The sequence below is a fragment of the Malaya genurostris genome, chromosome 3 (assembly GCF_030247185.1).
Source record: "Malaya genurostris strain Urasoe2022 chromosome 3, Malgen_1.1, whole genome shotgun sequence".
NCBI classification, from domain to species: Eukaryota; Metazoa; Arthropoda; class Insecta; order Diptera; family Culicidae; genus Malaya; species Malaya genurostris.
In genome coordinates this window covers 82,415,321-82,435,130 of record NC_080572.1, presented here as the reverse complement: position 1 = coordinate 82,435,130, position 19,810 = coordinate 82,415,321, and the positions used below count along the sequence as shown (strand labels likewise).

Here is a 19,810-nt window from a genome sequence, read left to right as displayed (position 1 = left end):
TTTGAATAACGATTTGAATGTTTAGACACTCATCGCCCTATAATTTCGTAACCGGAAGTCGGATCTGGATGAAATCGCACAGTATCTTTAAAAACTAGTTGGTGAAAATCGGTTCAAAAAACTGGGGATCAGCCCCATGGGGTTGTTCGAGCCATTGATGTGGAACAAGGCAACCAAAATTTCTAATGATCGACATTTTCAATTAATCGTCACACTTTTGAATCCGTAAATGCACGAGAGTCTACTTAGATTGATCTTCATTAGGAACCAACACCGAACACGCGAACCCAGAGTATAGACTCTATTTGTCGTGATTTGCATTTGTTTTGTAGCCGACGAAATTACACACGGAAAGACCGATATCAGCATTTTGACTAAAAAATTAGTTGATTTTCTGATTTTAGTTAGTTATTTTTTGAGACAACTAAAAAAATCTTACTTTTGCTAATTTAGATTTTTTAATTCTAATTTCCTTGATAATAATAAAATATTTATTGAAATGGCTATTTTTTTAGTTGAATTCACCAATTGTCATTTCTTAGCTAAGGCACACTTCATATCCATTCAACTAACTTTTTAGTTGAATTAGAGAAATAAAACGTTGTTTTCAACCAACATAAATGGTTGAATTGGTTTCTGCAATTTGCAGCTATATGGCGCTCTGTCGCCGAAATAACGCACCGTAATGACTACTAGCCACTAGATGGCACACTACTACCGAAAAAAAATTCAGTCGCGGTTGTCTTTTCTATATTGGCAGGTATAAATACGATGTTGTATTGGAGAAAAAGACATAAGCGAAACATAAACTTTTTTTTGAACATTTTTCTTCTAAATCGCTGTTTTCTTCATTCGACTTCGCGAAATCGACTCTCTCACTAAAAACTTTGAGCACTCGGAAAATAAAAACCGAATACAAGTAGTACATCGAACGGCGTGGCCCGGAAGGTTGGAAGATACAAAAAACATCATTTGACATATACAATTAGAGTGCAACATTCGAAACTCAATTCACTGTTCCGCGTAAAAACATTATTACGCACAATCGCTTCAAATGCGCACAAACTCTGAATAAATACACTTTCCACTAACAGTTTACGTCATTTTTACATACCGGTTTAGAAATTTATATATGGATATATCGTAACACATGCGTAAAACATCTAAACAATTTGCAAGCAGTTTCAACAAGACTGTCCCTTTTAGCTTTTTATTGGATTGTTTTGTTTTGACACTTCTCATGAATTTTGTGGCTAATAAACTGGTGATAGATAAATAGAAACAAATTTTCTGATTTTAAAAACAAAATTAGTTGTCAATGAGAATTTCGTGTTGGATTGAGATATTGCTGGTTTGTGTCCAGAATATTCGCCAACTAAACACATTCTCTAAAAATAAGAGTTTTTTTCAGCAAATAAATTCTCAATTTTAACTAATTTTATAGTTATTTTGGAAATTTTGTTGTTAAAATCAACTAATTCAAAAACAGTAATACGAATTAGGCGCAGAGCTAATTTCGGTCGTTCCGTGCATCAATAGCCCAAATGTATGCAATTATATGTTTGTACTTGATGTGATACGGATATCGATATTTAAGCTTCTTTTCACCATGCTTGTGTTGGTATGTTTTGTATGCAAGCAGTTATTTTTAAAGCGTTTCTCTACCATTACTACCATTCTGCGATTTCGGTTGAAGCGAAAAACTTTTTCTCATTATTATTCGAGTTCATTTTATATAAATTAGAAATTAATCTTATGCACTCAAAATTTACCCTGGGGTAGTTCTCAATTACTCAGGCGAAACGACATAACATGGAATTTCATCCGATCTTGCATGACACAAGATCAGAGCATACCAATTAAAGCTTCAAATCGTTTTATGGCACTTTTTGTCTTGCTGTCTAGCAACAACCTACCACTAGCATGCTACGCGTGGGACTGAAACGTTAGCTACAATTTCGCTTATATTTATAGATTTACGTGCTTTCAATAGCTTCACTTTTACATCAATCAGAGCGATGCTTTCCCATTGATATATCGCTTACTCCTTCAAAACCGTCGTCTATGGCAGGGAAATCCGGTATGCCGGAGATTTTTTGCAGACAACATAGGACACTGCTAGCTATTAATCAATATTTCAATGATATACAATTGAAAATACATGGCTATGAACGTTCAAATCAACACGTAGAAATATTTCCAATCAAATGGTGACATAATATTAATAATTGATACAGAATTGACTGAGCTGTAATTGTTCAAAACCTGACCACATTTCTACGTGTATTTTTCTTGAGTTTCTAATTTGCACCCCATATAGAAAACGAAAAACAATAAGAGCTTTAATTTGAATTATGATTTGTGAAAATCAGTTTAGCCGATGCTGAGAAATCGAATTGAGTTCCGTTTTTTGGAGCTTTTCTTCACTATTACCGGTGCGTTTAGAAGCAGAAACCGGAAACTAGTAGTCCCAAAGTAGGTTTATATATTCACTAACTAACAAGATCTGCCAACAAGATGAATTTAGCAAAAAATACTCATTGAATTGAAAATTTTCACTAATCGCACTGTAATACCACAACCGGAAGTCAGAGCTGGATTTTCGGGAACTTTTTAAAGAATTTTAAAACCTCTTGTTTGTTTCTTAGTTTATAAAAATCGGTTACGGAATATCCGAGCAAATTGAGTGAGCAGGTTATCATAAATTTGCACATATTTTTTTGTAATTTCGGAACCGGAAGTCAGTTCGAAATGAAATTGAAGAAAATTGTATAAGGATATAAGACGTTTAATTTGAATCTAAGTTTGTGAAAATCGGTTTAGCCATCTCTGAGAAACGTGTATGACTCTTTTTTTCCTTTTTTTTGGTGCATACCACCATAAATCGAATAAATATAGATTTCCCAGTGTAAAAGTAATGTAGGTGAGCAACCCATGACACCAAAAGCGCCGTCTGGTGTAGAATGTGTGCGTAAATGCTCCTAAAATGCATGCATAAAGTCGCCTGCGCATTCAACACAACCACGGTAGCTAGTGGAAAAAAGTACACCCGTTTCTCACTAGAGGTGCTGTTAGTGTCACCGTACAGTGGACAATCTATGTTTATTTGATTTATGATACCACCCTGTAATTCGGGAACCGGAAGACAGATAGGGATAAAATTTAATAGCTGTCTATGGGACCATAAGGTCTTTCATTTGAACCTGAGTTGGTGAAAATCGGTTCAGCCATCTCTGAGAAAATTGAGTGACATTATTTGCCACATGCACACATACATACATACACACACATACACAAAGACAGACATTTTGTGATCTTGACGAACGGAGTCGAATGGTATATGACACTCGACCCTCCGGGCTTCAGTTATAAAGTCGGTTTTACAGCGATTGCACAGCCTTTCTATATGAGAAAGGCAAAAACATCAAATCCACGTCTCAAACTCCTAACGATTTGGAGATTGACGTTAAAAAATAGAAAAAATGAGCAACAAATTCAAAATTCCTGCAACTTTTTAGCAACAAACAATCCACTGGGTTCCGATTTATTTTCAAGCTTATCGGGGAGGGGCGCCTCGTTAACTTCATATGAACATAGCGAAGTACTCAAAAATATAAAAAAATAATAATAAAAATTCAGCAACAAATTCAAAATTACCGTAACTAATTAGCAACAAATTATTCACCTATTTGCGTTATCATCGACAAGAGACGCCTGGCAGAGTTCATGTTGTTCATCGATATCACCGTAGATCAGTTTTGCCACGAAAGTAGCTGGCTGAATTTTCCTGCACCGTTCCAATGAGTCGATTCCGATCAGTCGACAGCGATCGGATACGGTGAAAACTCAGGCGGATTCCGCCAGGGAAAGTTTCTTAGAGCAAGTCGAAAAAATCCTTTCCGTTCGCGTTCAATCTGTAAGTTCTGTGTCAGTTGATAAGGGCTCCAAATTAGGTTAGCCGTTTCCAATATAAGACGAACCACGGAGCAATATAACGCCTTCAAGCAATGCGGATCTCGGTCTTCGTAATGTGTTCTTCTAATGCTGAAACTTACTTGCTCTGATCACAGCGGTGTTTTCCCTCACTGCGTCAAGGTAGCTCAATGACAGAGCAGTTGCATGGTTTGAAAATGACTTGGAGGTTTGAGTATAAACCAGAAGTTCGATTAAGACCATGGCTCATCAGCTCAATATTGACAAAAACAGTCACGCATTCAATGTGCGTAGTTGTGATGTTTTTTTCTAATTGAACAAACAATGGGACGGCAACTGGAAGCGCTACAGTAATCAAGAATAAGTGACAAAATAATGTCTGAGAAATGGCCTCAGGTGTGATTGTCCGATTCCATATGAAATCATTCCAGATTGTAGTAAAACTGGTGAGGAATTCAGTGGATCAACCTGTGTCAATTGCACTACTCTTGAGCGTCTCTATATTAAACACTGAAATTTTTCATTTATTAAGTTAACGATCCCAGCCTGCCTCTCCGAAACGGGCCAGTCATAAACTGTAACAACGAAACACTCCACCCGGTTGAGGTAATTAAACTGTTTGGTTACAATTCGGAGCAATCGGCACGCAAAACATCGGTCCTTTTCACCATGCTAAATTTCTGTCAGAACACCGCTTTCCGCACCTTGTACATCCATTGTACCTGTGCAAAGCGGCCGCACCCGCCAGCCTCTGGTCCACCGACTCAATAGTTAGTCATAAAACATGGAGAAACACGAGCGCAAACATCAGCCTTAAGCCGCTCTCGTTCATAATAAAATAATTATTTCACGTTTTTTTTCCTCACTCCATCCCGGCCGGCCATCCGACCGTCCGTCCCATCAGTAGCCAACAATGATCGCCGGAAGATTTTTCCTCCGGCGCTTGTTTTGCGAGAAAAAGATAATTAACGCCAACGAGAGGGCGACATATGGAGTCTCCGAATGCGTTCTGCCTGTAAAACATGCACGTTTATGTTTTGTCGGCGCGTCGCATTAGAGTCTGCCACCCACCCGTTCCTGGTGTCGCACTCCTTTCGATCCGCCGACACCAACCAAGGATCGCTCCGGTTGTTTTTTTTCTCTCTACAACATGCCGCGCGCGCCATAATTGTATAATGACCAATTATTTATCCTTTCTCTTTTTTTTGTCGAGGTACCTCACCAATCGGCTTGAAACTGTTGAGTCCTGTTGGACCTAACCAGCAGCCGAAGGATGTTGACCACAGTGTCGTAATGGCGATGATTAATAAAGGAATAAAACTGCTGTAAAATGTGTTCATTAAATTTAGGCAAGTTGTTAAACTTGCGTAGGAATCGTATCAACTTTCGTCCAGCGAATCGTTTCGATCGTATGTACTTTTTTTTCCTTACCGGAGTATGTTTATTGCAATCATTTGATAGGTATTTTTATTGCATTCCGGGGGAAACTTCCAAACCAATTATATAAGTTATGTGGGAAGTTAACGAATTCCGGACTATACAGAACATTTGCTCTCATTGAGTACTGATACCATTTTCAAGTAATTCGGTGAAGTCTTCTGTTCTAATCTTACATAAATTGCAACATTTTTGTTTTCTTTACTCAGTTTCCAAAATACTTTGCTTTCCTTCTCTTATACTGTGGTACTCACATCCAATCGATTAATTGAAATAGTGTTAATTGCTTGCCACTGCCAGCCTGCCGGATTGGGCCGGGGATTGTGTTGCATCTCGAACGCCGGAGTCCTACCAACACGCATACCGACATGATGATACCGGCCGACCGACTGTCGTGCCCGCTTTTAATCGATCTTGCAATGAACTCAATCTCATTGTCTCGTTGCACGGTTGATGACAGTCGGAACCACACCCGGTAAAATGCATAAGAAAGTTGAGTGTTGTGAGAAGATAAACACAACACAAACCTATTGATGATTATCATCTCGATAGCATCAGCCAGTTAGTGGGTTGAGTCTAAAGCAAATGCAAAGCTTGGAGTTTCGAGGCCAGTTTCAAGCGCGTTTTTCGTATTTTGTTCAAAAATTACTACAAATATTTCTGCCAGAACTCAACTATCTCGGCGGCAGTAGTTTTCATCGTTCGAGTTAATCCACGTATAAAACCATTTCGTAGAACTACCAGACCATGTGTTATCGAATGGTGCAGATAATAATTGGACGGCGCAATATTCGGTGGTTACAAAGAGGGTTCGTTACGACTTCCCGTTTCGCTAGTTGGTTTTGAACTATTTTTTTTGTCGTGAATACGACTTACTTTAATATGGGGTGCCTTTTCAAAACTTCCCCTCTGAGAGAGTGATAAAATTTCGATCGTGAATATCTCTTGTTGTATCTAACGAATCAACATAATTTTTGCTACATGCCATCGGAAATATGATCACAATTTTATGATAAAATTTTCAGTTGTGTGATATAATCTCAAACAATTCAAAATTAAACTTTTCTGAAATGTTTAATATAAACGAGTATCAAAGAGGATTTATATAATCTTAAGGATTTATATTATCTCAAGAATCAAAATTTTTCAACTTAAACTTGTATAGCAACAGCATTGAAGTATTTCAATAGTACACTATTGAAAAACCTGTCTCATTTGACCCATGTCAACACCAGCCAATCAGAACGCGTTCTGAGGAAGAGAACAAAATATCTGCTGCTGTACAACAAATCGATCGAGAAAAATGTTCCGAAGAGTGCTTAATATCGTAGTGAGTTCCACAATTTGATCCTTCTGAAAGGCAGGAATGAATCCCATACAGCATCCTGATAGTTTCTTTCAATTAAACGCAAATCCAAAATGAAATAATCGACATTAAAATTCTATATACTGCTATTTTTATAGCCGTTAGGACCGCCCATTAGTGAAAGAGTTACAAACGAAATCACGTGAAAAGAACAAAACAAAAATTGGATCAGTTTGGATTCTATCACCACTGCGAGCAGATGTATTGTGTGTCGTTTGCAAAGCTAGTTTCGCTTCCGACAAGAGCGATTACGTCACAGCTGCCAGTTGTTTGCATTGGTGAAAAAACAACGAAAAGAGAACAACGGTGGAGAGCATCACACAAAATCAACCGTTCTAATGGCTCTAAAAGTTTTCTAAAGAACTATTAGGATTTCTTGCTCGCAAATCGAAGGTAAATATCCTCAGTTTAGTGCAAATCTAGAACTGTTTGATTAGATTTGTACACTTTTTGCTGTGAGAAATTAACTGTAATTGAGATCAAGTGAAGTCTTTTCTTTGCGATAAATGTAAAAAAAGGGAATGCTTGCATAATTCATACAATTGATCAACTAATTGATATTCGGAAGTGTTAAGGAACATTACCCACCCGCCTTTTTGTTTCTGTTCAAAATATTAACCGTTTTCAGTGCATTGCTTCCAGTCAATTGACTACGATTTTCCGCAGTAATGTACTGAAAGGTACAAATTTTATACAATTTCTGTACAATATATTGTGCCTTTCAAGGTGAAAAGGTTGTCCCAAAAATGGGCGCAAGATTTTAACCGCTCGAGTTGAACGAATCGTCGCACAAAGCATAACAGGCAAAACCGACACATAGAAACCAGGAATTTAAGTTTTTTTCAATTGATATTATTAGTTGATTTTAAGAATAATATTTGTTGATTTTGGTATTAGTTTTAGTGATTACAACTAATTAAATATGTTGAATATAAATAAAGTCGTTATTGATATCAATTTTTTTTATTTGAACTTATGTAGACAGTTGATTTTAGTAAAAATAATATCTATAATATAATATTTCTACCGATATTAGCTAAATTGAAATATTCATCTTAAACACCACGTTTTTTTTGTGTAATTTAGTTCTACTTCAACTAGGTATTAGAAATTTATTATAATTTCGAACAATACTGACAAAATTTCTCAGTATATATCTCCGAATTACAAAAAAAACATGTTTGAATGAACGTACTTATCCATAACCATATATTGCATAAGGGGTTATCATTTGGTTGTTTTTATATTACACTAAGGTCTTTTTATGCGAAGTTTCAGAGTTATGCGGTTTTTTTATGTGAATTTTCAGAGTTATGCGGATTTTTTTATGTGCATTTTCAGAGTTATGCGTTTTTTTTTATGCGGTACGTAAACTCGCGTAAAAAAAGACTTCAGTGCTAAGGTCTTTAATATGCGTTTTTATGCGATTTTTTATACGAATTTTCAGAGTTATGCGTTTTTTATATGCGAATTTTCAGAGTTATGCGGTTTTTTTATGCGAATTTTCAGAGTTATGCGGTTTTTTTATACGTTTTTTTATGCGGTACGTAAATTCGCATAAAAAAAGACTTCAGTGTACTTGTTTTACCTTTCTCTATAGAAAGGTATTAGAATTGCTGGAAAACCGACTTTTGAACGGAGCCTCGGAGATCCATAGTGTTATATACCATTCGACTTAGTTCGAGATCGGAAAATGACTGTATGTGTGTGCACTTTTCGAAGATATTATTACGCGCTCAATTTTCTCAGAGAAGGATGAACCGATTTTAACAAACTAATGCTCGGTTGAAGGCTACTGTCGGGCCAATGATCAAGTTCAAAGATCAAATGACTGTGACTTTTGGTTCCGGAGATGTGATTGTATAAGTGACGTAGCCGACAAAACACGTTGTTTTTTACCGCTCTAATGTATATAAGGGTGCCAAAATTTTGGGATCACCTCTAATTTCGCAAAGCGCTATTGTTCAAAAGTTTAAGCACCTCGAAAAAAGTCCTCATGCAAAATTTGAGCTAAATCGGACATGCGTAATTGCATGAAATGTCGAGATTTAGTGTTATCTCAAAAACATTTTTTGGCGTGAATACGACTTACTTTACTATGGGGTGCCTTTTCAAAATTTACCCTCTGAGAGAGTGATAAGTTTTTGATCGTGAACATCTCTTGTTGTATCTAACGAATCAACATAATTTTTCCTACATGCCATCGGAAATATGATCACAATTTTATGATAAAATATTCAGTTGTGAGACATAATCTCAAATACTTCAAAATTAAACTTTTCTGAAATGTTTGGTATAAACGAGTATCAAAGAGGATAATTCATAAGGCGCGTTTGCCTTTCTCGTATTCTTAAAGCTCATAGCTCAGTGATCTGTGAAAGGATTTATATAATTTAACTACCAATAGAATCGAAATTTTTCAACTTAAGCGTGTGAAGAAAAAGCATTGAAGTATTTCAATAGTACACTATTGAAAAACCTGTCTCATTTGACCCATGCCAATCAGAACGCGTTCTGAGGAAGAGAACAAAAAAACTGCTGCTGTACAACAAATCGTTCGAGAAAATGTTCCGAACAGTGTTTAATATCGTAGTGAGTTCCACAATTTGGTCCTTCTGAAAGGCAGGAATGAATCCCGTCCAGGATCCGGATAGCTTCTTTCAATGAAATGCAAATCCGAAATGAAATATCGAAATTAAAATTCTATATGCTGCTATTTTTATAGTCGTTAGGACCGCCCATTAGTGAAAAAGCTACAAACGAAATCAGGTAAAAACAAACCTCTCAACAAAAATTACGTCGCAGCTGCCAGTCATTTGCATTGGTGACAAAGCAACGGTGGAGAGCATCACACAAAATTAGCCGTTCTAATGGCTCTAAAAGTGTTCTAAAGAACTATTAGAATTTGTTGTTTGCAAATCGAAAGGAAATATCCTCAGTTTAGTGCAAACCTAGAACAGTTTGGTTAAATTTTGTCACTTTTCGCTGTGTGAAATTCACAGTAATCGATATCAAGTGAAGCCTTCTTTGTTTTTGCGAAAAATGTGGAAAAGGGGAATGCTTGCATAATTCATACAATTGACCAACTAATTGATATTAGGAAAAGTTAAGGAACATGTCAGTTGTTTTCGTATTCATCCAGTTATGTCTCTGACATTACCCACCCGCCTTTTTTTTCAAATCGACTTTCTGGGACTTAAAAAAAATTTGATATTTTTTCTAAGTCCCCGAAAGTCGATTTTAAAAAACAAAATTTTTTTCGAGATGACATTAAATCTCGACGTTTCATGCAATTCTAAGACTTTTGGCATCAAAATTTTTTTTCGATTTCGGAAATTTCACGATACAACGTATTCACTCGTTGAGGGTTTCACCGGAAGTTCACAGCCAACATCAGATTCTGCCATCTGCAGCTGTCACCGAAAAGTTGATCATACTGTAATGACTACTAGCCACTAGATGGCACACTACTGCCGAAAAGATTTTGCATTTGCGATTGTCCTTGAGTAAAAAATTCTGAATTTTTACCTGGCATCTCCGGAACGAAGTGAGCTGCGACAGGTTTGGACAAGTAGTCGCTGAATATGGCAAAATTTCAGTCGATGATAAATGCCTTTAAATGTTACAAAATATTACTTGAATTTCTACAAATATATCCGTAAATAAATAGTTCAGTGATATCTGGTTCGAATAACCGAAAAAAAAAATAACTTATCATTATTTAGCAGAAAAGTAAAGATTTCGTTTGATTCCGAATTCGAATTAGATGTATTGTTGTTGATTTTTTTTCATTGTTGTGAATAGCAAGATGGGTCGTCCTGACGAGTGTTGCAATCCATTACGCAAAAATCGTCACAAGTGTGTACGAAAACAACTCTTCAAAATTACGCCGCGATGGAACATCAAATTTAAACATTTAACCGGTTTGAAAATGTGCGACACTTGTCGGAAAAATGTTTATAAAAGCGATGGAAATTATTTTACTGCCGAAGTTCGTCTACAGGAAGCAATTACCGATGAGACAAGGGCCTGGGTCTACTAGGAGATTGATATTACCTATTAGATATCTCCGGACAGTACCAGCCTAGATGCCGTGTGGAATCCGGCGGAAAAAAATGAACCAAGAATAGATCCACTGGGTTCCTGCTTCCATGTCGTAAAAGGCGACAATTGCAGAAGTTTCTTTTTCCTTTCAGTTGTCAGATATTTTCAATGTTTCACTTCTGATTACTCTATTTTACTAAATTATCTCTTCATTCAACCTATCAATTTCCGTCTAGCTTCAAAGAAAAGCTTTATTTAGAATGTTTTCTTCTTCTATGTTATTGATTGTCTTTCAGGATTATAAATTGAATGATAAAAATCAACTATTGCGCAAATCCGTTGATATTACAAAGTTAATAACAGAGATAACATATATCGGTATATAGAATGCATAGTAAAAAAAATACTTGATATTACTATTTCAAACAATAAATTTCTATTTTTCTCGGTAGCCGGCTGCCTAGATCAACCAATATAACCAATTAATAATTTTAATAAATAATTTAAATAATAAATCGGAAATAATAAAGAATCAATACGTGTGTCAAATCTATTGACCTTTATTTGGTGATTTAAAATGATTTTATAACAACTGTTTAGAATATGTCAATGCAATGAATCAACTATTTTTTCTTAATCCTACTCACTCGTTTATTTTGTATCACGTAATTTCTTTGCTATGAGATACTGACTATTCCACAGTAGGTTCGACTGTCATATTAAGCGCCAAATTTGAATGAAGAATACATTTAATGGCAAGTTGGAAAGTTGTTATCGGGCTTGTGATAATTACGTTGTATGTGTGTGTGTAAACTTTTCTTCTTTTCTACAATGCTGGCAAATTCAATTTGGTGAGGGCGCCGCATGTGCCTTCGTAAGTTCCATTTGCAATTTGCTCCAATTTTGCGGTTTTTTTTTCTACTCAGATTTCCGAAGTTACGCGGTCTAAGATCCGTCAAACGAAAGGTCTTATGGTCCTATTAAAAATTACTGCATATTTTCGGATACAACAAACATTTAAATCGTCATTTAGAGTGCGATGGCAAAATTGTATAAAATCTTCAAAATTTGAATAAAAACAAGTAGAGTTTGTACGTCATGTTAGTTTTTGGCCGTACGAACCGACTTCGATTACACCGGTTTTGGGTTCCGGTGCCGGAAGTGCATATAATAGTGAACCCACTTCGTTTTCTTATGAATGGCCTAACCGATCAGAGAACTGTTTCATTCTTCATTTTATACTAGTTAATGCACAAACAATCTCTTGGTTTCTTTCAAAAATCGAAGAGAAAAATTTTAATTAAAATACCACAATATTATACATGAGAAAGGCATCATTACACCGCTAGGTGGATTAAAACAGGTTTTTGTATGACAGAATACAAATTTTAGTCCTGATCAGCCACATTGCGGATTTGTACATATGAATCTGCATCACAGCGCATACATATTTTTAAAAAATAGATACAGATATCACAAAAAAGACTAAGAGTTAAATACAAATAAGGCAGTAAGCATCATCACTTAGCCAAACCTTTGATTATTTTGATGTTTTTCATCGTCACATTTTAAAGCACACACTTTAAATCGAAATTCATCAGTCCATAGTTTCCGAACCGAAAGTCGAATTTAACACTCAAACGCTCGGGGATTTTCATCGAATTTATTTTTTCAAAAAATCATAACTCTTGATACCGTTGACCAATTTTCATGCGTCCAGTGTCAAAATAAAACAGATTTTCTTCTAGTCCATGTTGACTCATACGGAGCCGCAGTGGTCCAAAAACACCGGAGTTATTCCAGATCGAAGTTGAGGTATGTCTGTTCTGCCGTGAAAGTTTTTTGATACTTAACATTTAAATAAATTCTATATAAGTATGGGATTAATACGGAAATTGTATACAATGTGAAGGACTAACTAGAGCTCATAAAATGCAATGTCCAATTCCGGTAAATCCGGATTGTGGTCCCATAGAATTGTGCTTGAAATTTAACATGGCATTTCATCTCAAGACTTTTCAAGTTGTTAAAAGACTTTCAAAACTAATTTGGGAACTCCAGTTTAGTTGATCTGCATATTTTCGAGATTTTGATGTTAATTCAAAGTACTTTCCACTTAGAGCTGTTTGATCAACTACTTTTTGCCACCTTCATAACATACTTCTAACGGCAGAACAGACATACCCCAACGCGATCTGGAATAAGTCCGGTGTTTTTGGACCGCTGCGGTTCCGTATGAGTCAGCATGGACTAGAAGAAAATCTGTTTTTTTTTGACACTGGACGCATCGAAATTGATCAACGGTATCAAGAGTTATGATTTTTTGGAAAAATAAATTCGTTGAAAATCCCTACCCGAGCGTTTGAGTGTTAATAGCGTTCTATAGAATAACTAAACCCTACCATATAAATCTGAATTAGTGAAAAAAAAATCCAAAAGCCCGTGTATATCCGTAATCACCTTTTTCGCCATCTCGACGAACTGAGCGGCATGGTATATCTCTGAACCTCGGTTCTGAAATCGGTTTTCTCATTAATTGCAGAGACAATAGGCAAAAAATTAATTTCAGAAATTAACAATAGTAAAGGTGGTAAAATAAAGATGGTCTTTGTCTAATTAGAACGAAACTTTGTACACGTCTTTAGTATGACAAACCACTTATTTAGTATGGATAGAAAACCTGATTGGACTCAAAACAACTACCAAGGGCAACTCAGCGGCTGTTAATTGCATAAAAATAATGTCCAAGAAGTTGAACACCATTTTTATGGAATTAACAACTTCTCAGCTGTCGTACATCGAAACAAAAAATAAATTGAATGTTTCTTCGTAAAATAAAATAAAAGAGAAACAATGAGATCTCTTGCAATATTTTCATTTTAAACCTGTTACTGAAACTAGAATCAATTTGATAAATGGTATTTTTCAAAAAACGAAGAACAGCTACGACAATCAACAAGTGTTTGCAAAACTTCAAGTAACTTAAAACTGCACAAAAAACGAAGTCCAACAGGAAATTGTAGGAAATCAATCGAACACTCTGAAAAAACATACTTGGATGCTTTTTCAAGAATAAGAAAATAAACTGAGAAAATTGAATTGAAAATATTTGAATCTTTCGGTCAAGTGCATATCTTGAAAAATGCTGCTGCATTAAGTTTTGAAAAAAATGTTTTTTAATGACATTTCTATTTGTTAATAATACAATAATACTTATTTAGTCTATATGGAATAAACATTTTAGGTCGAGCGTAACTCAATTGAAGTCAATTTAATGTTCCAATTCCAATTGCTATACAATTTCGCACTGATATGCACACTCCAATCGGAGACGAAACGCAAAGAAATTATTTTATTTAGATTTTCGTTGAATACTTTATTTCATCAACTCGTCAACAGCAAACTACATCATGAAACTATGTCCCTAAATGAAAGTAAAAAAAACAGAGCCATCAATCGAAACAAAAAACAAATCTACGACGACTGCGACTGAAAATCGACAAGGAAGACAAAAAAAACACGCTCCTAAATCCCAGACTCGCCCCGCATAATCGCCAACGGTTCGCCACTGTATGATTGTACACACATGTGCCTATATTTATCTCCCCAGGCAAGCGAAACACAAGAAGCAAAACCGCAGCGCGTCCAGCCGAGACGAAATCAGACAAATAATGAAAATAACAAAAAAAAACAAGGCAAAAGCAGAGGAATTCAAAACATTGCACTCGTGAGCATACCTTTACTCGGAGGGAAAAAGTAATAAACGAGCATAAAAAAGCATTAACCATCATCCCGACGTCGTCATCGTCGTCGCAGGCCAGTAGCCGGCACTCCGTCAGCGAAACTCTCACTCTCACTTCGCGCCGATTCGGTAGGAGATGAACTCGAGCGTTACGTGTGTGACCGCGACAAAGAGAGCGAGACAAAATTATGGGAGAGAACCGTAACGTTTGCCGGTTTGCAAGCGAACCACAGTATTGCGGAGAATGGGAGATAGTGAGTGTTGCTACTTCTGGATGAACGTAAACATTGGCGATGTGTTGCCAGATTAGTTGTTATTACGCTTCGTGTCAACTAGAATTTGTTTCAATAAGCATAATGAGGTTTCTGTTACGAAAACAGATCGAAATAGATTAATCTACCATTTACAGATTACCACGGTGTTGCACTGTTGCACGCCGATCTCTGTAAGTGAACACAGACTGAAACAGATTTTGGAAAATTCAAATACTGCTTGCGGAGGCGGATTATTATTTACACATAGAATTAGCACTGCCATTTCCACTAGACGAAACTTTCCCGTCCACAATGCGTTTAACATAGAACTTTAACACAGACAAGGATGTAAACAGTCATACTAAAATGTCAAAAAAGTTGAGGTTCGTGGTGACGATAAAAAAAAACTTAATTAGTGGTGAAAAGTTTTTCTTTTAAATATGATCTGGCATCCCTAATACTGTAGCAGTGTGTACGGAAATATTTGTATACAAAATACAAATTTGTTCCAATCGCAGTTAAGTTTGTTGGGGATGCAACATAAGATTTCAACGATTTTCAAATTCATGTATACAACAGATCACAGTTTAGATTAAATAGCGACAAATCACAAGAAAAACACAATTGATCAACGTTCAGCAGACTCAGCAGTTTCAGCAAATTGCTTTGTGATCGGTGCGACTATATTTGCTTTATTCCTGAAAAGCAATATCATTGTGCAAAATATGCTTTGCTGTAATTCCTCCGATAATACGATAAATCCGTACCGTGTTATAGGAAAGCACGTTGTAGCAGTATTCTCTTATTCGAGTATCTGTATTGTCAAGAAGCACATTGACATAATGTGCAAACGTCCGCGAAATTGTTTATGTACAAATTTATCACAAATTTCAAAGTACGGATGGGAAATCCTCCCCGTTATAGGAGGGCAGTATCATATGAAAACGCATAATATGTGTACCGTGTTATGGGAAATTCGAAGCAAATGCACCAATTTTCGGTTTAACTTTCGGGTGAACTATCGAACAAAAATAGGAGATTTAACTCTATATAATGGCTTCAATATATGCGATAAATGGGAGAGCTGAGTTGTTTACCCTACATAATTGCACAGAATTTTGCAATCTCGTTTTCAAGTATGTAGTGACAAATACCCTCCTTTCCAAGCAAATTTTTTTATTCTATCGTAAGGTTACGCTTATCGTATGAACATGACAAAGCAAAATATAAAGTGAAGTAAAAATTTTGCACCGTCACAGAGATAAACACTTGAAGCTCTTGTTAATTCTTGAAGAGTCTCGAGAGGTTTGTTTCAAATCTTATCAATTGAAATTACAAAAATTAAAGATAAGAAAACCTGTTTGACTCATCAAGTGTTGCATGGCAACACTGATTTGAGAGATAAATTCAAAGACATATCCACATTTCGATAAAAAAAAATTTGACTAAAATCCATTACTTATATCGCTGTATTGCAATTCTCTTAGATTTTTTATCATACTGGGAAAAGGATTACCTATTTTTATTATCGAGCATTGACTTTTCTCAACGCAAAAGTCTACCAAGAGCGCCGGGCACTCACAAGCTGATTTTGACAGGTCCCAGCACAATCAAAACATTTGCACTACAGGTTGAGGTTACCGTAAAAAAACACCTATGTTTTGCACCGCGAAGGCGGCAGACAATCCGGTTCACCTACCTTTTTCATGATTCCGGTTTTGCGCTTCGAGAAGGTCGTGTACCGTCGCAGCTTATTATCGATATATTCCATCTTAATCTTGACACGGCCCTTTGTTTTCTTTCCGTTGCTCGGTGGTGACTTCTTTGGCTGCAGCGAGGTGTAGCTTTCATCGACAACGTCGGAACCAACATTGCAACCCTCGAGGCCGGTCAGATTTTGCGAACCGACCATCTGCCGGCCATCGTCGTAACAGTCCGAGTTGGTCCGTTTGATGCCACGGGATAGACTTCCTCCACCGCCACCACCACCGCCGCCACCGCCTCCACCACCACCGGCACCGCACTGCGGTCCATTCGTCGAACTCATGAGACCGCCCCCGCGAGACATGACCTGGCCGACCAGGCCCCCGCTCGGAGGGCGGGCTAGCGAAACGTTCGGATTTCCGTAGATCTCCGGCGTTTCGCTCATCATACTCATGCTGTAGTTCAAATTGTAGCGCGAATCACGCGCTGCATTGGGATCCATTATTTCCCAAATTTTTGCGGCTTTTCTGGGTACGGGTATCAAAGGAAAATTCACGCTCGCGGTTCTAAACGGTTCTAGCGCTTTGGGCACTTCTTCTTACTTGTGTCGCTTTCGTGTTAGCACTTAGACGAAATTACACTGAACACTTCCGCCTAGCGAAAATTCCTCGGATTTACGGATCGGTTTATCACACTCACGCACTCCCGAACAGTTGTTTTCGTAGATTGATAGCTACAAGTTTACCGGGAAAGGGCCGTGTCACTAAACAATTCGTTTTCCACACACTTCACACCGATAATTTTCGCGAAACGAAATTTTGCACCCGTAAAATTCCGCGATCCCGAATGAACTGAATGGAATATTTAGGAACGGGATCTCACTCTCTGTGTACGTTTTTGACAGATGGATGAATAAGCTACCGACGGACGGTACACGACTTCTGTGTTTGACAGCAGCGGCAGCAACAGCAACAGCTTCTCTGCACAGGTTACTCAGCTCTGCGGCAATCAGGTCACTCACGCGGTGTTCCTCTCGTTCTCCACAGCATTCAGCATCAACCGCTCCCAGTTGTGAACATCAGGAAACAGTTTCACCGTCAGCAGCAAACACGCCGTTGTTCGATTGAAAAATTCGGTTGCCTTTCTTCGCTTGCTCTTGTTCTGTAGCCCTGCTTCTGCTTTTTTTTTTTGGGACTCTCTTTCTTGCCTAATGTTTTGATCCCCTTTTCAAGATTATTTTTATCTTTTGATTTGGTCGCAGCAAGATTGCTGTTTCTCAGTTGCTTCCTCCTACGTATTGAATCTAGAGTCTACTAAGTAAGTTGGATCAAAATGTAGCGATGCCGTACGTTAGTCTCTTACGCAGGGATGTCGCTTTGCGTACGGTAGAATTTGAATTTACTAGCAGTATCTCGAGCTTCACAGGTTCCAAGTTGATTCCCGATGATTTGCTGCGTACGTTGAATTCAGCCGATGCTAAGATGTCTGGACACGTTGGACTAAGACTCGATCAATGTTCAAATCAGTTGACTCAGTTGGCTGCACGCATGTCTGCAGCGTGAATAAAGAGCTTATGACCGATGCGGTTTGAAGCAATTATCAAACTTTGCCTAATTGACACCGATTCCCCTGAAGCAACTTGATAATGGAGATGCTGGACTTCACCGACGGGTATCGTCAACTTCACACCATGAACACAGATGTTTGCCGTTTAAATCCGTTCGACCACTTGTTGTTTCCTTTCGTGACACCTCGCGAACTGTAGGTCCTAGGCTTTTATTTTTACGAAAACCTCTTTTTTCTGCAAAATAGCACACGTTCTCGTCACCGGTTGCATCAACTTTCGGTTCCCAGTGGACAATCAGCGTCCTTCAAATTTCGGCTGTCACCCGGTTCTCTCCCAAAAACTGAATTCAACAAGTCGTTTTTTTTTCTTCCTCTGCCGTCTCGATCGTATGTACTCACCGCACAACACAACACAACACAACACACGACTCGGTGACTTGGTTCGCGTCTATCCACTCTGATGACTTTAGCGCTCCGCTCGCACGAGGAACATTCTACATATGGCTCCAGCTGACCACTGTCGATATAATAAAATTACGAAAATAAAATAATATAAAACCGATCCGAACTCCGTCTCCGGGACTGTTGCGATTCCGACGATCGACGATCCCCATTCACCAGTGTGCGAGCACTTCGGCGATCTTCGGGGTGGCTCGTGTAAATGTGTTGATGCTTTCGCGATCTGTTGCGATCAGTAGATTCACATGTTTCAACAGCAACGGCGCGTATGCGTTTGTGTTATTCGGTTACCGCTGTATCCGTACAGGCCAGCCGAAAGATCGTCTTTTCGAAACACTCGCGCACATTCAACAGCGGTTCGCTTTGTAAGAAACAGCATGATGTGAAGCCGCGGAATAAGCGAGACAACACGATTCACCTTCTCCAGTCGCGTGCTATCGATGCAAAGTGGGACCTAGTCATGCAATCCACTTTGCTCCAACAGATTGCAGATCGAATAAACCACTGTTAATGGGCCCTCCAGTTCCCATCTCGCTTACTCTTGTTAGTGCGAGTGGTGGCAATTTATGGTTACGCCTATTTTTAGCGAAAATTTATTTGTGGCATGCGTGGAGGAGGGGACGAGAGTGCTGTTAAGGCTGATTATGGTCTTCATTTGGATTTGGTCGCAGCGATCGATCGCGACGAAGCTCCCGCACCCGCACGCATCCATTCGAAAATAGTCACCACATCTCCGGAGAGGTGCAGGTGAGTGCACCAACGCCATCTAGTCGCGTGGCCTGGGAAGAAAAATTGAACTGATCCGATCACTTATCGCTCTTACAGGAGGAAGAAAAAATACGTTCTTTCACAATAAGGATTTAGGGCTGTTTACGGATCAATGATACGAACCCGAATCGGTCAGTGTGTCCATAAATTTTGGACGTAGTGGCGCGTGCGGCGCCCCCGAGGACAATCGGATCGGTTCGACCGGGCGCACGCTCTATCCGCATTACCTTTGCCTGTATGCCAATCGGGAAGTCACGAGACTCCGTTGTCCCTCGCAAACCGCAGGCTGTGCGGAACGTTTCAGGGACGATTATTATGGCGATAAGCTCAATTTGTCACGGGTGAAAGCCTTACCGGTACGAAGCGATTCAATCATTGCTGGTGACATTCTCCCTGGACGGAACAGCGATGATTATGGTTATCGAAAATGCGAGGCTCTGCATATTTGCTACTATTGGATGTGGTGCAATTATCTTGTCAGCTTGTACGGGTTAGAATTTTAATGTTGCATTCAACGATCTTGTAAGCAGGCTGACC

General features: G+C 38.2%; 1 protein-coding gene across 1 annotated transcript in view; it reads right to left on the bottom strand.

Moving 5' to 3' along the window:
- Positions 1-18,576, bottom strand: part of LOC131437578 (serum response factor homolog) — a 549,631-nt gene extending 531,055 nt beyond the window's left edge. Inside the window, exon 1 of the mRNA XM_058607033.1 lies at positions 16,476-18,576. Within this exon, the coding sequence (XP_058463016.1) occupies positions 16,476-16,982 (507 nt within the window). The 5' untranslated portion in view covers positions 16,983-18,576. The remainder of the gene's footprint in view (positions 1-16,475) is intronic.
- Positions 18,577-19,810: the final 1,234 nt, after the last annotated feature.